The sequence below is a fragment of the Cuculus canorus genome, chromosome 1 (genome assembly GCF_017976375.1).
Source record: "Cuculus canorus isolate bCucCan1 chromosome 1, bCucCan1.pri, whole genome shotgun sequence".
NCBI lineage: Eukaryota > Metazoa > Chordata > Aves > Cuculiformes > Cuculidae > Cuculus > Cuculus canorus.
Genome location: NC_071401.1, coordinates 131,031,352 through 131,050,462, shown reverse-complemented (window position 1 = coordinate 131,050,462; position 19,111 = coordinate 131,031,352). Strand labels below are relative to the sequence as shown.

The window sequence follows — 19,111 nt, the reverse complement described above, 5'->3', positions numbered from 1 at the left end:
TTTTTTTTTTTAATCCAGCAAAATAATGATCTTGTCATTCACAGTTTGAAATGGTTTTCCTCTTGAGTTTCCTAACATAAGAAAAATTTAAAAATATAACATTTTTAAAGCCTCTCATTTTTTTCACATTTTTTTTCTGCTAAATGAGTTTCTTAGTGTTACCCAGGGAATTTATAAGTAAAAATATGTCAGACCATCCTATATCTGAAGTTTTTTCAGAAACCCTGCTCTTTCATAGCCTAGCAGGAGAGGGGCAAAATTCTGATCGTCTGAGAGATGTTTCTCTTTCTCCTCCTGTTACCAAGTTAGAAAAAAGCTACCTCTGGGATTTAAAAATAAAAGAGCAATCTGTTATAAATATGGACCACTTCACCTGTCCATGGCTTCCCTTGCTCTTTTCAGAAGGTGACAACAAATATAGTCATACCTCCAATTCAGCCAGAGGCCAGGCTTGAACCACTCCCCAGAAATGTGGGGAGGTGAAGGCAGTGATTTTCAGCTGGAAGATTGCTCTCAGCTTTAGTTGTGGAATGCTTAAGCCCATGAAGCATCTCTCTGACAAAAATAAAAGGAACTGCAACTATTACCTGACTTTAATATAAAACAATTTATCAGTCCTGGGGGAGCTAAGTAGGTCCAGGTTGACTTGAAAGGTTAACGAGTCTTCAAACTGTTTTGAAAAGAGGCTTAGATGGAGTTTCAGAGCTGCAAAGAAACATGAAACCAGGCCTCTTTGGTGTGGCTTTGGGCTTGTTGCAAACATCTTGCAGAACTTGAAAACTGCTTTTCATGATCAGTCTAACTTTCCTTTCCTTAGTTAAATCCCATTTTTCCTGATGGCACTCCTTTGCCCCACCCTAAAGTGAATGCTCTTTTTCACCTGTGCTTACATTTTCCAGATCTTTGCATTGGGTTTTCAGTCATGCCTTCTGTCAGCTCATAGCAAAGGCTTGCATTTTCAAGGCAATTTCCTCAAAGGTCAGTTATACAATCCTTCTAGTAGTTTTTGCTACCTTTTCTTAATTTTATTTTCATATGACAATAACTTTCAACATTCAAGCAGTTTTCCTTATTTTTCTGTGGCACTACAAAAAGCAGTAATTGCTTCCTAGCTCTGCAATGCAATGCCTCAGTATTCGCGCTTATTAAATACTGTGTCTTTCCAAAGTTTTATACCGTTCCTGGGTCTGGTCAGATATTACTCCTTTCTAATTTTCTTTTCCTCTCTGCATATCAGTGCTCAATATTACTGTTCCCCCAGCACACTAGCTTGTGACTTCTAATTTGACTTTAACTTTGTAATTTTCTGCCAACATTTTATGTTTCTGTCTCCCTAGCAGAGATTGTGTTTCTCTTTGCTCACTGCTGTTTGCATTCCCTCTAAATTCAGCTGCAAATTTAATTTGTTTGCTGCTTGGCCCTGCTGCTATTAACAAACAGTAATGAAAAGATTAACTAACACACACAAAAAAGGGCAAGTGCAACGCTCTGGGAAAATCTGGTTTTGTAAAATTAGCTCAGGTCTAGTCTAGTCATTGGAATTTATCGATTTAACTGATGATATGACCTTTAGGTTTTTTGATACTTTGGACAGCTTTAAGAGCTATGCAGTGATAATATGTAGAAATACTTCAGCTTTTGCGTAAATTGTAGAAATTAAATCCAACCATGGCTTTAATTCTTTATCATGACAAAGATGCAGCTGACTGATCATCTCAGATGGCATTGTTTTTATTTTCTTGCTTTTTGTGCTTGTTATTGGTCATCAAACTTCCATAAAGCATTATGGATGGACTTTCCTGATCCAGGCAGTGCAACACGAAAACTTCAAACATCATCTGTTTTCTGTATATTCCTGTTTCTGCTCTTTAGAATGGGAACAATGACAACCCTCCCACTTTGTCACTATTAACCAAGATAAATGCTTATGGAGTGCTCAAATATCAGTGACATGAGAATGATAAAAGAAAATAGAGTATGATTTACACTGGGAACATTTATGGAAATATATTTCTTAAGATGCCTTGCTACTCTCAAAACAGACAGGCATTTCCCATGCAGCATTCAGGGCATTGTACTGTAATGCTATTTTGACTTCTGTGGATAGAGGAAATCTATCTTTTGCTCTCTTAGTAGGGCAACAACAGCCAGCTCTTTGAGGGAGAATGCAAAGGATAACAGGTTATATATCTAGGGTGATAAAACCCCAACACTATTCCATAGAATCCCTTACTTTGCAGATGTAGTAAGTAGTGAACAGAGATTTTGACTTGACCAAACTCTTCCAACAAATCAGAGAAATTAGGATCCGAGTCTCTCAAACCCTTGTTCGGACTTTCTTAATACATAGATAAATTAGTTGACTGCTTAATCCAATATTATGCCATGACATTTGGGGCAAAGACAGACAGGTGTAAATATTTAAAAAAAAAAGTCAGAAAAATAATTAAAACAGAAAAACAACTAGTAGTGACTGAGAAAAGCCTACCTACTTCTGTAGTTGATTATAGACCTGGGGACGTAGCTAGTATAACCGATACGGTACTAGATATTATTAATAGTGAATCCCTTGGTGGGACTGCTAAAGGATGCTGGAGAGTGTCAAATACCTCCATAGGGGTCTTGAGAGCCCTGAACTCCAGATGATGTCGGTGGTGGGAGAGGAAGATACAGGGCCAAAACATAACAGAATTAACTTTGCACAAGGTGTGAGAAGCAGCTGCTGTTCCAGGTAGTGAGGTAAGCACTGAGGAACTGCTCCTGACCTTTCTCTTGGAAACAGACAGGTATGTGTCAGGCAATAATGATTTGATCCTCAAAAAGATATATCTCTGGAAAGATCAAATGTAGACACACATGCCATTGCAATCAGCTGTGTCTGAAATGAACCAATATTGCCGTGGTTCTACACCGTGCATTTAACCATTCAGAAAATAGATTGCTCCTCACAGTATATCTATTATCATAAAGCTGTCCCTCAGAAAGATGTCACCAGTCAGGAAGGCTTTCCTCAATGACTAACAGGGTCATGGTCACAACAGTAATCATAAATAGTAATGTAGATAGGTTTGAAATGCAGAAGAGTATTTCATATTCGGGTGAAGAGCTGTCTTGCTGTGCTTTACTCAGCCAGTCATTTAAAGAGGAAAAGGAAGTGTATGTCACCCAGTATGCTGAACTCCATTTCCATAAGGCACTAGGTATACACCATTCACTGGTGACTATGTGGGCTCATCTCTCAGATGTGTCTTCTCTTTAGAAAATGACCTTGAGAAATGTATGATTAAAAGCGGCTGACCTGCTGCAGAGACTTAAGAAACTTCAGTGGCTTCTTCCTCAGATGTGGTGTGTAGCCACAATCCACAGCTCATCTGCAAGAGGAATGCATTATTTTCAAATTCCTTCACCCTAATTTACAGTCTGGTTGGCCCCAAGGATGGCAGGTTTACCTCTTAAAGGTTTCATAACTCAGTTCGACTTGATTTTATATCTGAATTCTTCAGTTTCTTAGTGGGTCTGGCTCTTATGAGAGTTTTAGCTTCAATCCGTATGTGTCGAAATTTCAGTACCTTGAGAAGTGGAAATGTTCAGGAAGGTCATAGCATCTCTAGGGCATCCAGCACTCCTCAGCAATCTACCTTAACAAATCCTTCTACAGTCATAAAATAGTTGATTACTATCCTGAAACATAGCATAAATTTTCATGTGCAATTATTTCATATGCCTCCTGTATTTCTGAATATTCAGAATGCAGTGGTATTTTTCTCATTCTCTACCTTTTCACTGTTCCCCTAAAGAGAAGGGTTGTATTTCTTCTCAACATAGCTATTATACTATGCGAGCATATTATGAACAGAGCATTCTGCTACTCATCGCTTTCTGTGAGTTTGTGAAAACAGTGCTTTGCAAGCAATGAGAATAATTACCCTATTGTCTTTGGCAAAAACGTGAATAAGCTGTCAGTCACCACAAATGATCATTAGTTGCTTGATCAGAAGAACAAAAGTTGCTCTTAAATTTTTCAGAAAGTGCCAAATACTCGAGTTGACTTACATAAATCATGTTGGCTGTAACAATGCTGAATGTAAAATTCACCAGTCACTTTTCCTTCTTTTATATTAGCAATGACTTAAAAGTAAATGTTTAGACAGTATCTCACAGGACTAGGATTTCATTATTTTTACAGAACATACTAAATGACACTTTGCTCTTCAGCTGTGGAGATGGTTCAGATACTGATCAAAATAAAGCAATAAAGATTTCTTTTTTCCAATGAACACAAACAAAACAAACCAAAGTTTTCCGACACTACGTAAAATGTTGCATTTGAAAAGAGCAGTGGAGTCTATTGGGGATATAAGTTATTGATGGAAGCAACAGATAAGCTTATTTACTTGTCCGAAATTTAGGCCTTCCTTGAGATACATAAATTAGACAGCATTAATACCTTGCTAACACTGCAGTGATAGGCAGGAATACAAACCATTAAAATAGAGCAAAAATAAGCTACAGTTGGAAGATCAAAAAAATTGAGCATGAGCTTTTCTTTTCTGTGGTGTTTGTCTTCACTTGCTGTGCGAAAATGTCAGCAATCTCTAGGTCAAACTTGCTTAGTGCAAATTAACAGCTGGCTCTGTATTACCAAGATATGCTAGATTTTCTACCATGCTGTGCTGTGTGCTCCCACAAATCCTCTAGACCATTCACAATGCATAATCATCACTTAGTTCTACTCCTTGTTCCTTTAAGGATATTCTTTGCTTCTGTTGCTATGTTTGCAATCATTTTTGAAAGCCGGGGTAGTACTTCTGAGTACACAGGCACTGTCACTACAAACCTGAAGAAACCAATATGTCCAGTGCTTTCCCAAACTGCACATAGCAGATCATATTTAGCAGATTTCTGATCATATTTAAAGGCTGATTTGAGAGCCTTATGCCTCCCACTCCCTTGTTAATTGTCTCTATCAAGAGCTCAAAGCATCAAAGGTGCATCCAAATATCTAGGACACACAAAAAAAGCACAGCACAAAAGTAAAGCTGGTTCAAGGCTTCTCACCATCTCAGGAAAACTGGCTTTCAAGAATACATCAACAGCACCTGCTGAACTCCTAATATATGAAATATAGAAGGAACTGGGTCATACAGGAGGAGAAACAGAAAATTGGGTGGATAGGTCAGCAGGAAGACTGTGTTAGGCCGCTAATGCCCGTGCTAGGTAGCTGCCTATGCTTTTTGTGGCACAGGCACAAAGCGAGACAAGTAATCTGCCATTGCATTCAGTCACTATTGAGTCCCCATTCAAATGATGAGTTTGCCACGAATGGGTAGATCAACAAGAGAAATCTTTTGATGTGAATCCAGAGAAAGTGCTGGATCAGTTGTCCTGGATTCAAACTATCTAAACTGTTCTACAATCACATGGCTTCTAGGAGAGGTACTACACAGTAAGATGATTATACTGGTTCAAATGAATGTGTCATTATGTACAACATATACTAAAGACCCATTTAAGACATGTACTGTCACACACCTTAGTGTTGACCAGGTTGTGTGTCATAGCAGACCTGACAGCCCATGGAAACAGAAACTGAGATCAGGTACCAGCATTACTACTCTAGCACAATCAGATATCAGGCAGAAATCAAGTAGAAGCAGCCACTTATTATGGTCTCCTCTTTGTGTAATAGCACTATTTCAGCTGTTACTGGACTAGGGACCTATGCTGCTGGAAGTGATTGCCTAGGACTGCTGAGGGCCCAGACACGAGCCCCAAATATAGTAATCTATTTTGTACTTCCCATGGGTCTGTAAATATTATTGTGTCCATTTCTAGGACCATTCATCACACTTACTTGACTGCAAACATTCCACAAAGACACCTGAAATGAACGTTTTCCAGGGAGACTTCAAGAAGAAACTAGAAGAACCACACAAATGTCTCACAATAAGTACCTGACTGGAAACACTGTGGCATAAAGAAAACCTGCCTTTATACCTGAAATGAATAATTTTTATTTTAAGAATTTTTAATGAGAGAACAGAAAAAATTGGGTAAAGGACTACATTCTTGGGGAATTTTATATCATTCTCCAAGTGGCTGAAGGAAGAGTAATTCTGCTTGTGTGGAAGTAGCTTCTGCTGAGGTCTATATAAGTCTGTGACTCAGGACCCTGGAAATTAAGTCAGTCTTAGACAGGATAACTCTGTTGAAATCTTGCCTCTGAATGCAAGTCTTCTCTATATAGAACTTACTTACTGGGATATACTGAGTAAGCACTTTTCCTGTTTTGTGAATTGCATTGCTTAACTTTTTAAACACGTCCAGAAACAACAGAATATTTTACTTTGAAAATCTAAAAACATAAACATTTAAATGTTCTACATTTTTCTCTCCTTTTTATCATCAACTCAAAAATAAGGGTACAAATTGCAAATTATCATCAATTTAGACAGTCATAAATTCCTGTATTGGGCAAAGAGTCACTTATCAGAAGCAATATTGCCCAGCCTTACAAACCAACACACTTTCAAAGTGTCTTATCCTCAGAGACAAGTCCATAAACTAGTTGCAGTTTCCCAGTAATGCCTATTGCTCCTAGCCAGAATAGAGCTCAGGCATATTCTAAGGTGCTGGATTTCATGGACAGCCTGACAATTTCAAGTCACGGCCTGGAATTTCTGAACATACCACTTATGGACTGCCTAGGTGAACTGTCTCGGAGGATCTCCCTGAAAATTGTAATCTCACCAAGTATTTGCATTTTCTTTCCAAATTTTGAACTCTGGAACATTTCAGAAAAAAAAAAAAGTAAAGATTAAGTCTGAAACATTTTTACTTTTGCAACAAATAATTTGCCGAGCACAAATCAAACCACAAGTTAAATTTCAGAGTAGTTTCACACCAGTCTCACTTAATCTGTAAGACACACTACGTTAGGTTCAGATAAATACATTTTTAACATGTTTTTCCATTATCAGGGCTGCTCCATGACAAGAAAAATAGCTTATTTAAACCTCTTTAATTCTGAGGTCCCTAGTCCTTCCTTTGCAGCTGCATGTTGGCATGAATAATGCTTTCAGCTTTTGAGTTGAGCACTGTCAGAGATTTGCTCACCATCCTATGGACTTGTGTGTCATACTGCATACGTCTTAGCTCTTTTGAATGCTGTAAGAAATTTACTGAATGACATCTGCTTTAGAATATTTTACTGTATTTAAAAGCAAATAATTTGCTAAAGGAAGACCAAATTACACAGGAAAAGACCCTTTTATGCGACACGGTCCGGGCTCTGAGATCCATCTATATTAAGTTAGCATTTATTTAGGTATGAGAGTAATTGTATGGTAACTGAAAATCTTAGGGTGTTGGGGTTTTTTGGTTTTTGTTCCAAAGCATAACATTGCTGCAAGCAACAGTCTACATTTAGGTGAACTCATACTGTGACAAACTGAGAACAGAGAAAACACATTTCTTGTCCATAAAAGGACAGATCACACATCCACAGAGGGTAGCTCTGATTTTGCTGCAGTTCCAAACTCTGAAATGGGGACTCATTGTTGCTAAAAAGAGTTTTACTTAGAGTGTATAGAGGATTGTCCAGTACAACTATTTTCTTTTTTTCTGTGCCTTCTCAAACAGAAAATGGTTTGCCTTTTTAAACAGAAAATAGTGATTTTAAGTCGAAAAATCTTCTGTTTGAGAGGTTTGATATTTTCACATTTAGTAGAGGGAAGTGATCCTTCCCCTCAACTCAGCACTGGTGAGGCTGCATCTAGAGTGCTGTTCTCATTCCAGGCTCCACAGTACAGGACAGACATAGACATATATGAAGAAGACTAGAAAGATATTAATGGACTAAGGCATCTGTCATGAGGAAAGGCTAAGAGAGCTGGGGCTGTTCAGCCTGGAGAAGAGAAGATTTGGGTGAACTTATCAAAGCATATAAATACCTGATGAGAGAGAATAAAAAAGTTGCAATCAGGCTTTTCTCTTGTGTCCCAAGAAAGGACAAGTGACAATGGGGACAAATTGACATATAGGAAATAATACTCAAACATGATGTGTATGGTATGGTATGGTATGGTATGGTATGGTATGGTATGGTATGGTATGGTATGGTGTGGTGTGGTGTGGTGTGGTGTGTTGTGGTGTGGTGTGGTGTGGTGTGGTGTGGTGTGGTATGGTTTATTCTTACAATAAGGGTGGTCAAACACTGGAACGTGTTGTCTAGAGGGGCAGTGGGGTGTCCATCCTTTGAGATATTCAAAACCCGACTGGGCAAAACTCTGTGCAACCTGCTCTAGCCAATCTGCTTTGAGCAGTGGGGTTGGACTAGATGGTCTTCTGTGGATCCTTCTAATTCTATCTGTTCGGAAACCCCGTGCCTTTCACAGGGTGCTAGTGGTCTATCATGCAGTAGACATGTTTGCAGTGCAGGAGAATCAAGTTAAAGACTGTTCTGAGTCACTTGAAAGCAGTACTACCACCAGGGCTTCACATCTGGTATCAGAATTCTTGAACACGAATTTAATATTTTCTCCTTCAATCCACTATTTGTGCAGAAATTTCATTAAAATAGGTGTTTTTGAAGTAATGTTTTGCTTTCATGATTTAGTATTTCACATTGAAAATTAATTTCATTTAAATATAATTGCAAATAAAAAATGTACAGGCATCCACAAGGAAAAAAAACCTAGATCCTTAGTTGAATGCTCATAGTTCTCAACTACACAAACAGGATGACAGAAAGATTATCCAGAAATGACAAATGAGCCTCAAGAAGATGCTCAGAAGCTAGAATCACAAGGGCACTACAGGAAGCCTTACAAAGCAGTTTATGGCAAGGTACAGTACAGAGAAGGAGCACACTTTTAGGTCTACTTTACAAAATCTTGGTAATTTTGATCTTTTTGAACAAGACTCTTCAGTTTTGGGGCAGGGGAGATCTTCCATCTGTCCTTGAACATTTCTAACTACAATCAGTTTCATTCCACTTTGTATAAACACATTGAAGGAACCACATTGAGAAAAAAAAACAAACAAAAAACAACCAAGCCCCAACCCTACAAACAACCAGAAAAAATGGTCTGTGGATCAATCTGAACTTCTCACGTGTTTTCTAGAAGTCTAACTACTGTTTTCTGAAGTTCAAAATTTAAGAAACCTCACTTCGCTGCTTAATTTTTCCTTCAAGAATACTATCCCTTATAGCACTGGAGAGACAAAGAGAGAATAAAGCCATTGAAACACAGTATTGATTTCCTAACACATAATAATGCCTTTAGGGTAAAGTTAAACACAAACCATTTGATGAATAGGGATTTGAAGGATCCATGGGATGCCAACACACAAAAATTAGCAACAGTTCGCAAAATGAGAGTTTCTTCATTTTACACTGTAAGATAATCTGCTGCTCCACGTAATCTTGCAATTTTGAAACTAAACTGTGCCGTAGAACAGACTCTGTGAAAATAACTTAGCCTCACTCTGCTGCCAACACCTGGACATACTATCCCAAGAGTACCTACCTCAGCAGAGAAAGGACTTAACTGACTTAACTGCCACTATATATGGAAAGAGAAAAAGTGAGGTCAGCCTGAAAAGTGCATAAAATATAGATCAAACACTGAAAAAGTGTCAGAAAAAAGTTGCATACATTATAAAATATAGCGGAAAAAAAATCTGAAAAGAAACATGTGGCCTTTCTGTATCTATAAAGTGCCAAAGAAGGAAGATATTAAAAACAAATCCTAATTTTCATGTCTGTAGCACCCAGTAAATTTCTCTAACTGTTTTATGTTGACTTTCTATTTCTTTGCAGATCTTACAGGTGAACAAGGTGATGTCCATCTTGTTTTATGTGATATTTCTCGCTTATCTTCGTGGCATTCAGTCTACCAACATGGATCAAAGGACTTTGCCAGAAGATTCAATAAATTCTCTTATTATTAAACTCATTCAGGCAGACATTTTGAAAAACAAGCTTTCTAAGCAGATGGTAGATATTAAGGAAAACTATCAAAACACAGCACAGAAAGCAGACACTCAGCAAGATATGGATGCAGATGACAATGTGAAATCAGACTTCCAGCCAGTTGTTTCAGTGGACACAGACCTCTTAAGGCAACAGAGACGTTACAACTCTCCCCGAGTCCTCTTGAGTGACAACACACCGCTGGAACCACCACCGCTGTACCTCATGGAGGATTATATTGGAAATTCAGTCATGGTGAACAGAACCTCCCGGCGGAAAAGGTATGCAGAGCACAAGAGCCACCGAGGGGAATATTCTGTTTGTGACAGTGAAAGTTTATGGGTCACAGACAAATCGTCTGCGATTGACATTAGAGGACACCAGGTAACTGTGCTGGGAGAAATTAAAACAGGCAACTCTCCAGTTAAGCAATACTTTTATGAAACGAGGTGTAAAGAAGCCAAGCCTGTAAAAAATGGCTGCCGAGGCATCGATGACAAGCACTGGAACTCCCAATGCAAGACATCCCAAACTTATGTTAGGGCACTGACTTCAGAAAACAATAAACTGGTAGGCTGGAGATGGATAAGAATAGACACTTCCTGCGTGTGTGCGTTGTCAAGGAAAATAGGAAGAACATAAATCTGCATCTCTTTGCTATATAAATTATTACTTTAAATTATATGATATGCATGTAGCATATAAATGTTTATATTGTTTTATATATTATAAGTTGACCTTATTTATTAAACTTCAGCAAATCTACAGTATATAAGCTTTCTTTCTCAATAAACAAGAGCAAAGGGTGTGTGCCTCTGCGGGCAAATCTAGGGGTTTTTTAGACTATTTTTGTGACACTGCTTGTCAGTGGCATACCATAACCTTACCGTAAAATCTGTGTAAAATCAGTATTTTTCATTCAGTATTGTCAAGCCAGTGACTGTCATTTAGTAAACTTGTGAAAAATCACATCAATGTCAAGACTTGTGTACATATTTATATTCCCCACTCTACACATCCACATTTAATTGAATGGAGTGTTGACTCCTCACTGCCAATACAAAAATGGACCAAAATACATGTTGTAGCCTGAAAATGACATCAACATTATAGATATCAAATAACCATAAAACACACTTTATACGTATTATCCTAGTTTTGCCATTTAAATGACATTTTCCTTCTGTTGGCATTTCTGAATGACTGCTAATGATCCAGCAACTTTGGTTTATCTTTTGAAGAGCAGTTGTTTTGCAACTCTTTCTAAAGCTGCCAGTTCATCATATGAAAAATATGAAAAAAATCCAAAATATTTATAGCAGAAACTCACAAAAGCCAAGAACAAATCTAAATTTATCATTAATATAATACATAAAAGACTATTTGTTCAGAATTTTTTATGTTTTGTGATCAGACTCTTCCTCCTCATACTAATCAATTATTTTCTGTTTGCATTGTTGCTTCATCCCTCTCTGTCTGAGTTTCTAAAGTAGAAACAAAGCTGGTGGAGTCTTGACATTAAAAGAGCCCTTAGTTTACAAATTATAGTAAAAAAACTGCCACGGATATCAAAGCTACACATCTGCAGGAAGTTATTCTCCTCAGCAATTGATTCTCCATTTCTCACACAGCGGGAAAAATGTGTAGATCTGCTCAACAAACCTGGTAGCTTTCACAGGAACATGAAATAAAACACCTTTTTGAGCTCTATGGTGATTAAAATCCTAGTAGTCCATAGTTATAATGAAGTTCTTCAACAATACAGGTGAGTTGTTACTTAGGATAGACATATGTACTTGCACAAACGTATGTACCTGTAACTCTTCTTCATGTTGTTGTGTAGCTCCACTGAGGACACTAATAACTACACTGCTTGAAGAGATAGTGTATTACACATTAACTGTATAATGCCCTGGATGGGATCCCACTCCCATAAAAAAAAAAAAAGGGTTTTGTTATGGATATCAATGGAATTAAGATTAGACAGCATATGCTACCTGTGTCTTGCCAGATCTTAACACTCAGTCAGAGTCAAAAACTGCCAGCCATTCAAAAAGCATTACAGCTGTAGTGGTTTTAGGATTTTACATCATGATTTTCACTGTTGTACAGTATTCAACGTCACAAATGAGAATGAGATCAGAGCACTCAAAACTAAGGTTGCAGAATGCCTTTTTTCATAGACTTTTTACTACTGGAGAACCAACTTCAAATCTGCAACAGGTCATAAAGGCAGCAAATTGTGTGGTCTCCCCTAATCCCTTACAGAGAGCATAACACATCATAAAATCACCAGAGAACCAGGCAGGTTGCTCATGACGTCAAGCACTGCAATGGCAGTGACTCTGAAAGCAGGGTTGGAGCATGTAGGTATAATTCTGTAGGAGGGGGCCATAAACAAAGGTTTTGAGAGCGATCCCAATTTTCAAAAAGAGGCTAGGGTATTTACATCACTGGAAAGATCAGCACTTCACAGGATTAAACCCTAACTTTACTTCGAGCAATAAAAACTTCAGAGGTTCTATACCAAGGAATTGTTAAAAGTATATGGATTATGTAATGTAACAAGGAGCGTGGTGTCTGATAGATCTGACTAGAATTTTTCCTGCATTCTCCTTCCTTGGCAAACATTAAAAAAAAAAAATAAATCCTCAGTAGAACTTTCTCTTGTTTTATTAATAGGAAAATATAAGTTTCAACAGGGGAAAAGTAAACTCTAATCATTCATTTTTCTGCTTGGAGAGACAAGTGTATTTTTCAGAGTCCTGTCCCACTGAAAATTGTTGCAAGTTAGAAACCTATTTTTGTACCCTGAATTCCCAAATAAAGATCATTTTCAGATGCTGTGCTTAATTGAGAGCAGATATTGTCATGGATCATTAACTTTAGAGATGACTGCACTTCAGGATTCCAGATAGGTCTATCTCCATATGAGAAGAGGAAGTAAAGAAACTGAGTGTAGTTAGTCACTGTTGCTATATCTCATTAATAGGGAACGGCCTTGTTCCTACAGTGTGGATGCCACGTTTATTTACATTGCTGTAAATCCCGAGAAATTCTACTGAAGAAGGAAGGGGAAGAAAATGTAGATTTATAGCAATGTAAACAACATCAGAGTTGATTCTAATGACTTTATTTCTGCTCACTGAAAATCAAGGGAGGTTCATTCTTTATTATCAATTTGCCATTTCCACTGTAAATCCAGTAACAGGAAAAGTATCTGTCTTTGACTCTTAATTTTACCAACACACCAATTAATTTATTAGAGGTCAGTAAAAATGTATCAGGGTAACAACACCTGCCATCTGAAAGGCATTACATGAGAAAGAAGCACGGTGCATAAGGTTATTAGATTGGTCACCTCTTTCCCACTCCAGTGTAACAATGAACGGAAGTGTTATCCTCTGGATCTGATCCAGTTTCAACTAAAGTAAATGGAAAAATTCTCACCTTCTCCAGTGAGACCCGGATCAGGCCCTCAGCGAATTAAAACCTGAAGATCTCAGCCAAAGAGTGGAGCAATCGCACACATCAGTTATGCGTTCTTGTAAATCCTGTGTACACGTAAGATGCTGTATAATTTTGTAACAACTTTGTAAACAAAGCCTGTAATAAATTTGTTAAGGCCTAATCCTGTTTTCACTGTAGCCGGGGATGGTTTTATTGTGAACTTTGGTCATGGCACAATGAATTTAAAGTTCCTATACAACTTTTTTTGTATGTGTGTTAAGTAATTAAGCAAAATATTCAGCTTGCAATGCTAGTTTAATTGAGTATTCTAAAACTTACTCCCACTAGGCAGCTCAGATGCTCTGTCAATATTGTTTTGCCAATAGATCATTATAAACACACATTTTATTTTTCTTTTCTCCCAAACGACTGAACGCTGTTCTGAAATTGCCTGCCTGTGTCAAGCTGTATTTTCTTATTTTTTTTCCCTAGTTTTTTTACAGTCCATTTAGTAACAGTAAAAAATGCTCCACTGAGGTCTTGGGAAACCATCTGCATTTATTTTATCACCTTTGAACATGTGTTCAGGAATGAAGTCTGTGCAGCAAGTTTACTGCTACCAAGAGATTTGTGGGGCTGCACCAGGAAGAAACTTTGAGCGGACTATACAGAGTGTGTGCTCAAAACCACTCTGCTAATACTCTGTTATTTCGATACTTTACCAATCAGTCTTTAGCTCCGCTACACATTGTGTAGCTGCAGACAATAACAAACAGGAAACAAGTCTGATTGGGAGTAACAAAATTAAAAATTTAATGATAACGACCTGGTATTTCTGACCTTTCAGCACATGCATTTGTGCAGCAAAATGCATAACCATTTATTTCATTTAATAGAAACATTGTGGCAAAACCAATGGGATTCTATGTTCTCTGCTTAGTAGGTGTATGTAATTCATTGTGCACGGGAACGCAGGGGCAAGGGAGGAGAAAGAGCGGATAATAAGCACTACAGCTTGTGAGAAGGAAAGGGCTGTGCTCTGGGTTGGAGCATTTTAAAGTGTGGAGACGTTGCTTTCTGAAATGTGTTGCCTGTATTTTGTTACAGCAGATGGCAGAATGACGAAGCAAGCACAGATGTGGTGTAAAAAAGTCAAGCAATATAAGGATAACAAAACCTTTCCTGAGAGAGTGGGCCATTTACTACTGCTGTAGGTCCTTGTAGTTCTATGCAGGTTATTGTAGAGCTCAACAAAAACATTCTCAGTTAAATTGTTTCACTAACCTCTGTGTCAAAAAAAAAAATGTACTTTTTCCTGAAACTTCTGGATTTTTTTTTCTTTTTTTGGAATCAATAACTGCTTTATTACCTCTGGTGCATAGCAAAGTTAATGCCTTGCATGAAGTTCCCCAAATATAGATTTCTCCTTTGTTTTACTGCTGAGCTTTGAAGCCAGTGGTACCTGAAAGCCATACTTTCACTACGGAACTAGCCCTTTGATGTCATGACTCATGTTTCCGGACATTTTGATCACAGGGTCCTATTTTGGAGCTAAGAGTCACACAGTTAGGTGAGATCATGACCAGGATGTTTTAAATAATGCTTGAGAAGTGATTGTGTGCACAGCAGACAAGGAACAAAAAGACAGTGAGGCAGCCTCATGCCAGCTTCACATCCATTTTCCCAAATCTCCTGTTCTGCTTTCAGTGTTTAGCTACAAGTTGCATGATCAAGGGCTGCATAATTGAGGGCTACTTCCTGCATGTCCGAGGGTTGAGATGGAAAGCAGACCCTTGACAGAAGGACAGTTTCTCAGTTCACATTTTTTGCTTTCCCAGAAGTGTGCCTTACGAGAATCTGAATGGACTTTCAGTAAAAGAGTGCTGTGTTTCCAGTGTATCAGTTGCCCCTCTCTAAAATACAGAATGTTTTTACTATTTACCTGTGTCACAGGAGTCAGTATCTTTGATAGACAAGCTCAACACATTAGTATTTTCTGTCAAATGGTTTCAATATAATTTACAAATAATGGAGATTGTCTATCCATTAGGATAGGTAGAACGATACTTTTGTCTAAGCAAAAAGACTTCCATGGGAAGGGAGGAAGAAAAGGAAGTGTATGCTGGAAAAGAAAACAGGGAGTCATAGCTTTTGGGTGGCAAACATCACAGAGATTTAGGAAAGATTATTGAACTATAACTTCAGATGAAAGACTCTTTCCTGTTATGATAAGAGTTAATGAGATACCAATAGATCAAATGAAACATGAATTCAAAAGGAAAAAGAACCTCTATTAATTGATGTCAAGAGTATTGCATTGATTAGGAATTAACTATGCTCACTGAGCATGATGATGAGGTCTTGCTTTCCTATGCAGTCCCTGACTGTGCGTAGGACTATTAAGCTGTTATTTGAGGGCAAAATTTGTCTCAAAACGTTCTCAGAGGGCTGGAGCACCTCCCATACAAGGACAGGATGAAAGAATTGGGCTTGTTCAGCCTGGAGAAGAGAAGACTCCAAGGAGACCTTATAGAGACTTTCCAGTGTCTGAACGCCCTACAGGAAAGTTGAGGGGGGACTGTTTACAAAGGCTTGTAGTGATAGGACTAGGGTCCCACGATAGCACATATAGTCCACATATAACACATAACCCATATTTGAAGACTTGAGGAGGTAGAAACTGGCTGACTGGATGGTTAAAGAGTAGAAGTGAGCAGGGCAATAATTATTAAATTGGTTCCTTGAAAATTAGACCACTCAAACACATAAAATAGACTGAACAGCCATCATGATCCTCCTGATCTCAGGATCTGACTAGGAAGCACATATTCCCTAGGTCAATAACCTTGACCCTCTTGGATTTCTGAGACTCCATGTCTGGAAACTGTACTTGTCCTAGGCGGGTGTATAGGTGAAAAAAAAACCCTTCTCCCACCATAATTAGATAACACCAATTTTGCAAAAGGGAGTTCTTGTGGGAACAGTTTTGCCCCAAACTCTCATGGGTTTTTGTTGTTTTTTTTTTTCCACATGGATTCCTGAGAAAGGCCTGCTGCATGTAGTTTTCTCAGAGAGATATGAAGATGCTGAAGACTGGAATTTAGACTGAAAGAGGAAGATTCTCCTCGAGAAGTTTCTTTCAGTTATCTGTTGTCCCTTCAAGTTTCCTCCTATCATGTTGGTGATTTATTATAAAAATATGTGGTGAAGCCTTCCAATGTGGAACCTGCTGAAGGAATCACTTATATGTGAGTGGGAAAGAGGACCACATAGTACCATGACTGCATTGAGGAGAGGGGCTCACCTGTCTCTGTGGCTTCTTCCTCTTTTTCTAAATACCACACTGGCTGGGATGTATCAGTGGCAAAAAAAACAGAGTACAGATGCACAACACATTTCCCCATTCGTGAAAGCTAGCCAAAGAGAGCATGGGGCTAACCCCATCACCTCACAGGCTGATCCTGAGACAGGTCCTTCATCTCATCCTGTGGAATCCTTGAGAAGAAGAATCCTTGCTGCCATTTCATAAATCAAATTTAAAATATATCAAGTCAGTCGTGCAATGGCTTGGACCTGGATCACACAAAGTGAAAGACTAAAGAGGAAGGTGAAAGTAGGTGGAGGAGGTTTAGCAATATTTACTCCTGTACCGTTTCAGTCGCACCTAAGATGTACAGAAAAATTCAGCCTGAATAGTGGAAAGTGTTTAAATCACCCATACAGTTTAAGGGAACCACCACAGACACAACTGATAGATACTTAACTCCCACTCTAATCTCATGCTGGTTTAATGTCTGACTTCAGTAGGATTAGTCCCAGGTTTTACTAATACAATACAGCTTGGAATAATGCCTGTGACATTTTAAAGAATGTAGTGAGCTCTGTACTTGATCAGACTCTCAATTTCTATATACCACATAGCTGCTGCCTGTGTAGCTACATGTTGAATACCAATCAAATTATTTAATGTGATGGATTGCAAAGGGCCTACAATTCTGTGCTGTAGCAGCTTTAAACTACATCTGCCCTACATGGAAGGAAATTGTTTTCAGATCTCAGGCTGATTCAATGCAGTTCACTAGCTAAATCCAGCGGCTTTTCATGGCACCAAGTAAATAGTCTCTCCTGAGAATCACTGTGCATAGCATTAAAAATTTACTACTTGCTTCAGATGTAACTTCATTAGGTCTTGTTTTGCTTGCAGAAATTATGAAAAAGAAGTAAAAGCTAGATGTACAGGTAGTGACATTCAGAATTAAATTCTGAAATCCAAAACTATTGCCAACACAAAAGACACTGGAAAATGAAGATAGCATGTGCACACCACAAACTCTGTGAAGATGCTTTTGTTCAGAAAAAAGAATGCTTTAGAATCAAGGATCTGATCTTGGCTAACTCAAAGAACCCAGTCTTATTGAACAGAGGTAGCCTCCTAAGTTTGTTTTTCATTCACTGGTAACTTCATATTTTGGCTTTCCCAAGCATTTTTTCAGTGAACAAATTAACATGATAAGTTTTGTTACATTAGAAACAATCCAGAACAACTATCTAAAATAAAATGAAATTATTCATTCTGGGTAAGTAACACATCTTGAATTTTGAAGCCTTTACCAGCCTTCAGTAACAACTTCATTTGTAGGCTAGGGCAAACAGCTTGATTTTGTGAGCTTCAAAAACTTCTTAGAGAATTTTCTCCTCATCTGCTTTTTCATAAATTTCTCATAAATGCCAAAGATTTTACAATTTCTAAACATAACGTGAAATGTCTGCTTCTGTCACCTCTAAGATAATTCATTATTCCATGAACTGTTTACTATATACCCGATTGGTTTAGGTAATGACCTGTACAGTAGGAACAGTGTAGGTTCCAGAAGTGAAGAACTACAGCTCAGGAGGTATAAACACAGCAAATAACACAGAAACTTATACCAAGAAATTAATTGAAAAACCAAAACTGGAGTTTGACAAGGAGAACAATAAGACAGAGAAGCAGCAGCCGAGGAGGAAAAAAAAATAAATTTAAAACTTTGTAATCTTAAGAAAAAAAGATCAGCTCGCCTTGATAATAACAATCATTATTAATTTTTTTTTTTCCTCATGGGGTTCATCCCTCTCTGGTTACTGCCTTATAAAATCCATTGCTTTTCTGTGAAAGTAAAATATAATATCTCGAGCTGAAATTCTACTGTCAAGGAGATTTTCATGTTTAAAACATTTAGTGGGTCTCTGCTAATAATCAGGATAACTGCACCTAACAAATTCCTTGCTTAAACCTCTAATCTCACTCTGTCCATCTGGCTGTGGGAGTGGTTTATAGATTCATTCTTAAAAAAAACCCCAAAAAACAAAAAACAAACCAAAGCACAGTCAGGATTTACTGAGAGCCACTTCCATAGCTTAGGCTGCATTTAAGAGGATTTTTTCACTCAGCCTGCTTACATAGGTCTTGATCCAAAATAGCCCGCAAGCATGTGTCCAATTTTAAAGACAAGCATAGCTGTCTTGAGCTTGGTAAGATTAACTAAGTGAATGGTCAAAAGGTTTTATGGACTAGGGCAATAATAAGGTTCATTAGTGATCCTATTACTGGAAATAATAGTGATTGTCTAAAAATATAAATAGAAGAATACAAGCAATCCTAGTAGCTCTCATTATTTATCCATAAATTTTACTTAAAATTCCTAG

General features: G+C 37.9%; 1 protein-coding gene and 1 long non-coding RNA gene across 3 annotated transcripts in view; one reads left to right on the top strand and one right to left on the bottom strand.

Moving 5' to 3' along the window:
- NTF3 (neurotrophin 3) overlaps positions 1 to 14,672 on the top strand; it is a 56,538-nt gene extending 41,866 nt beyond the window's left edge. Inside the window, exon 2 of one of the 2 annotated variants that reach the window (XM_054056670.1) lies at positions 9,824 to 14,672. In XM_054056670.1, coding sequence (XP_053912645.1) covers positions 9,824 to 10,618 — 795 coding nt within the window. In that variant the 3' untranslated portion in view covers positions 10,619 to 14,672. The remainder of the gene's footprint in view (positions 1 to 9,823) is intronic. The other variant, XM_009569242.2, reaches the window with a different exon arrangement.
- The window catches only part of LOC128850970 (uncharacterized), a 75,461-nt gene that overhangs the window by 49,807 nt on the left and 6,543 nt on the right, over positions 1 to 19,111 (bottom strand). The gene's annotated exons all lie outside the window — the stretch shown is intronic.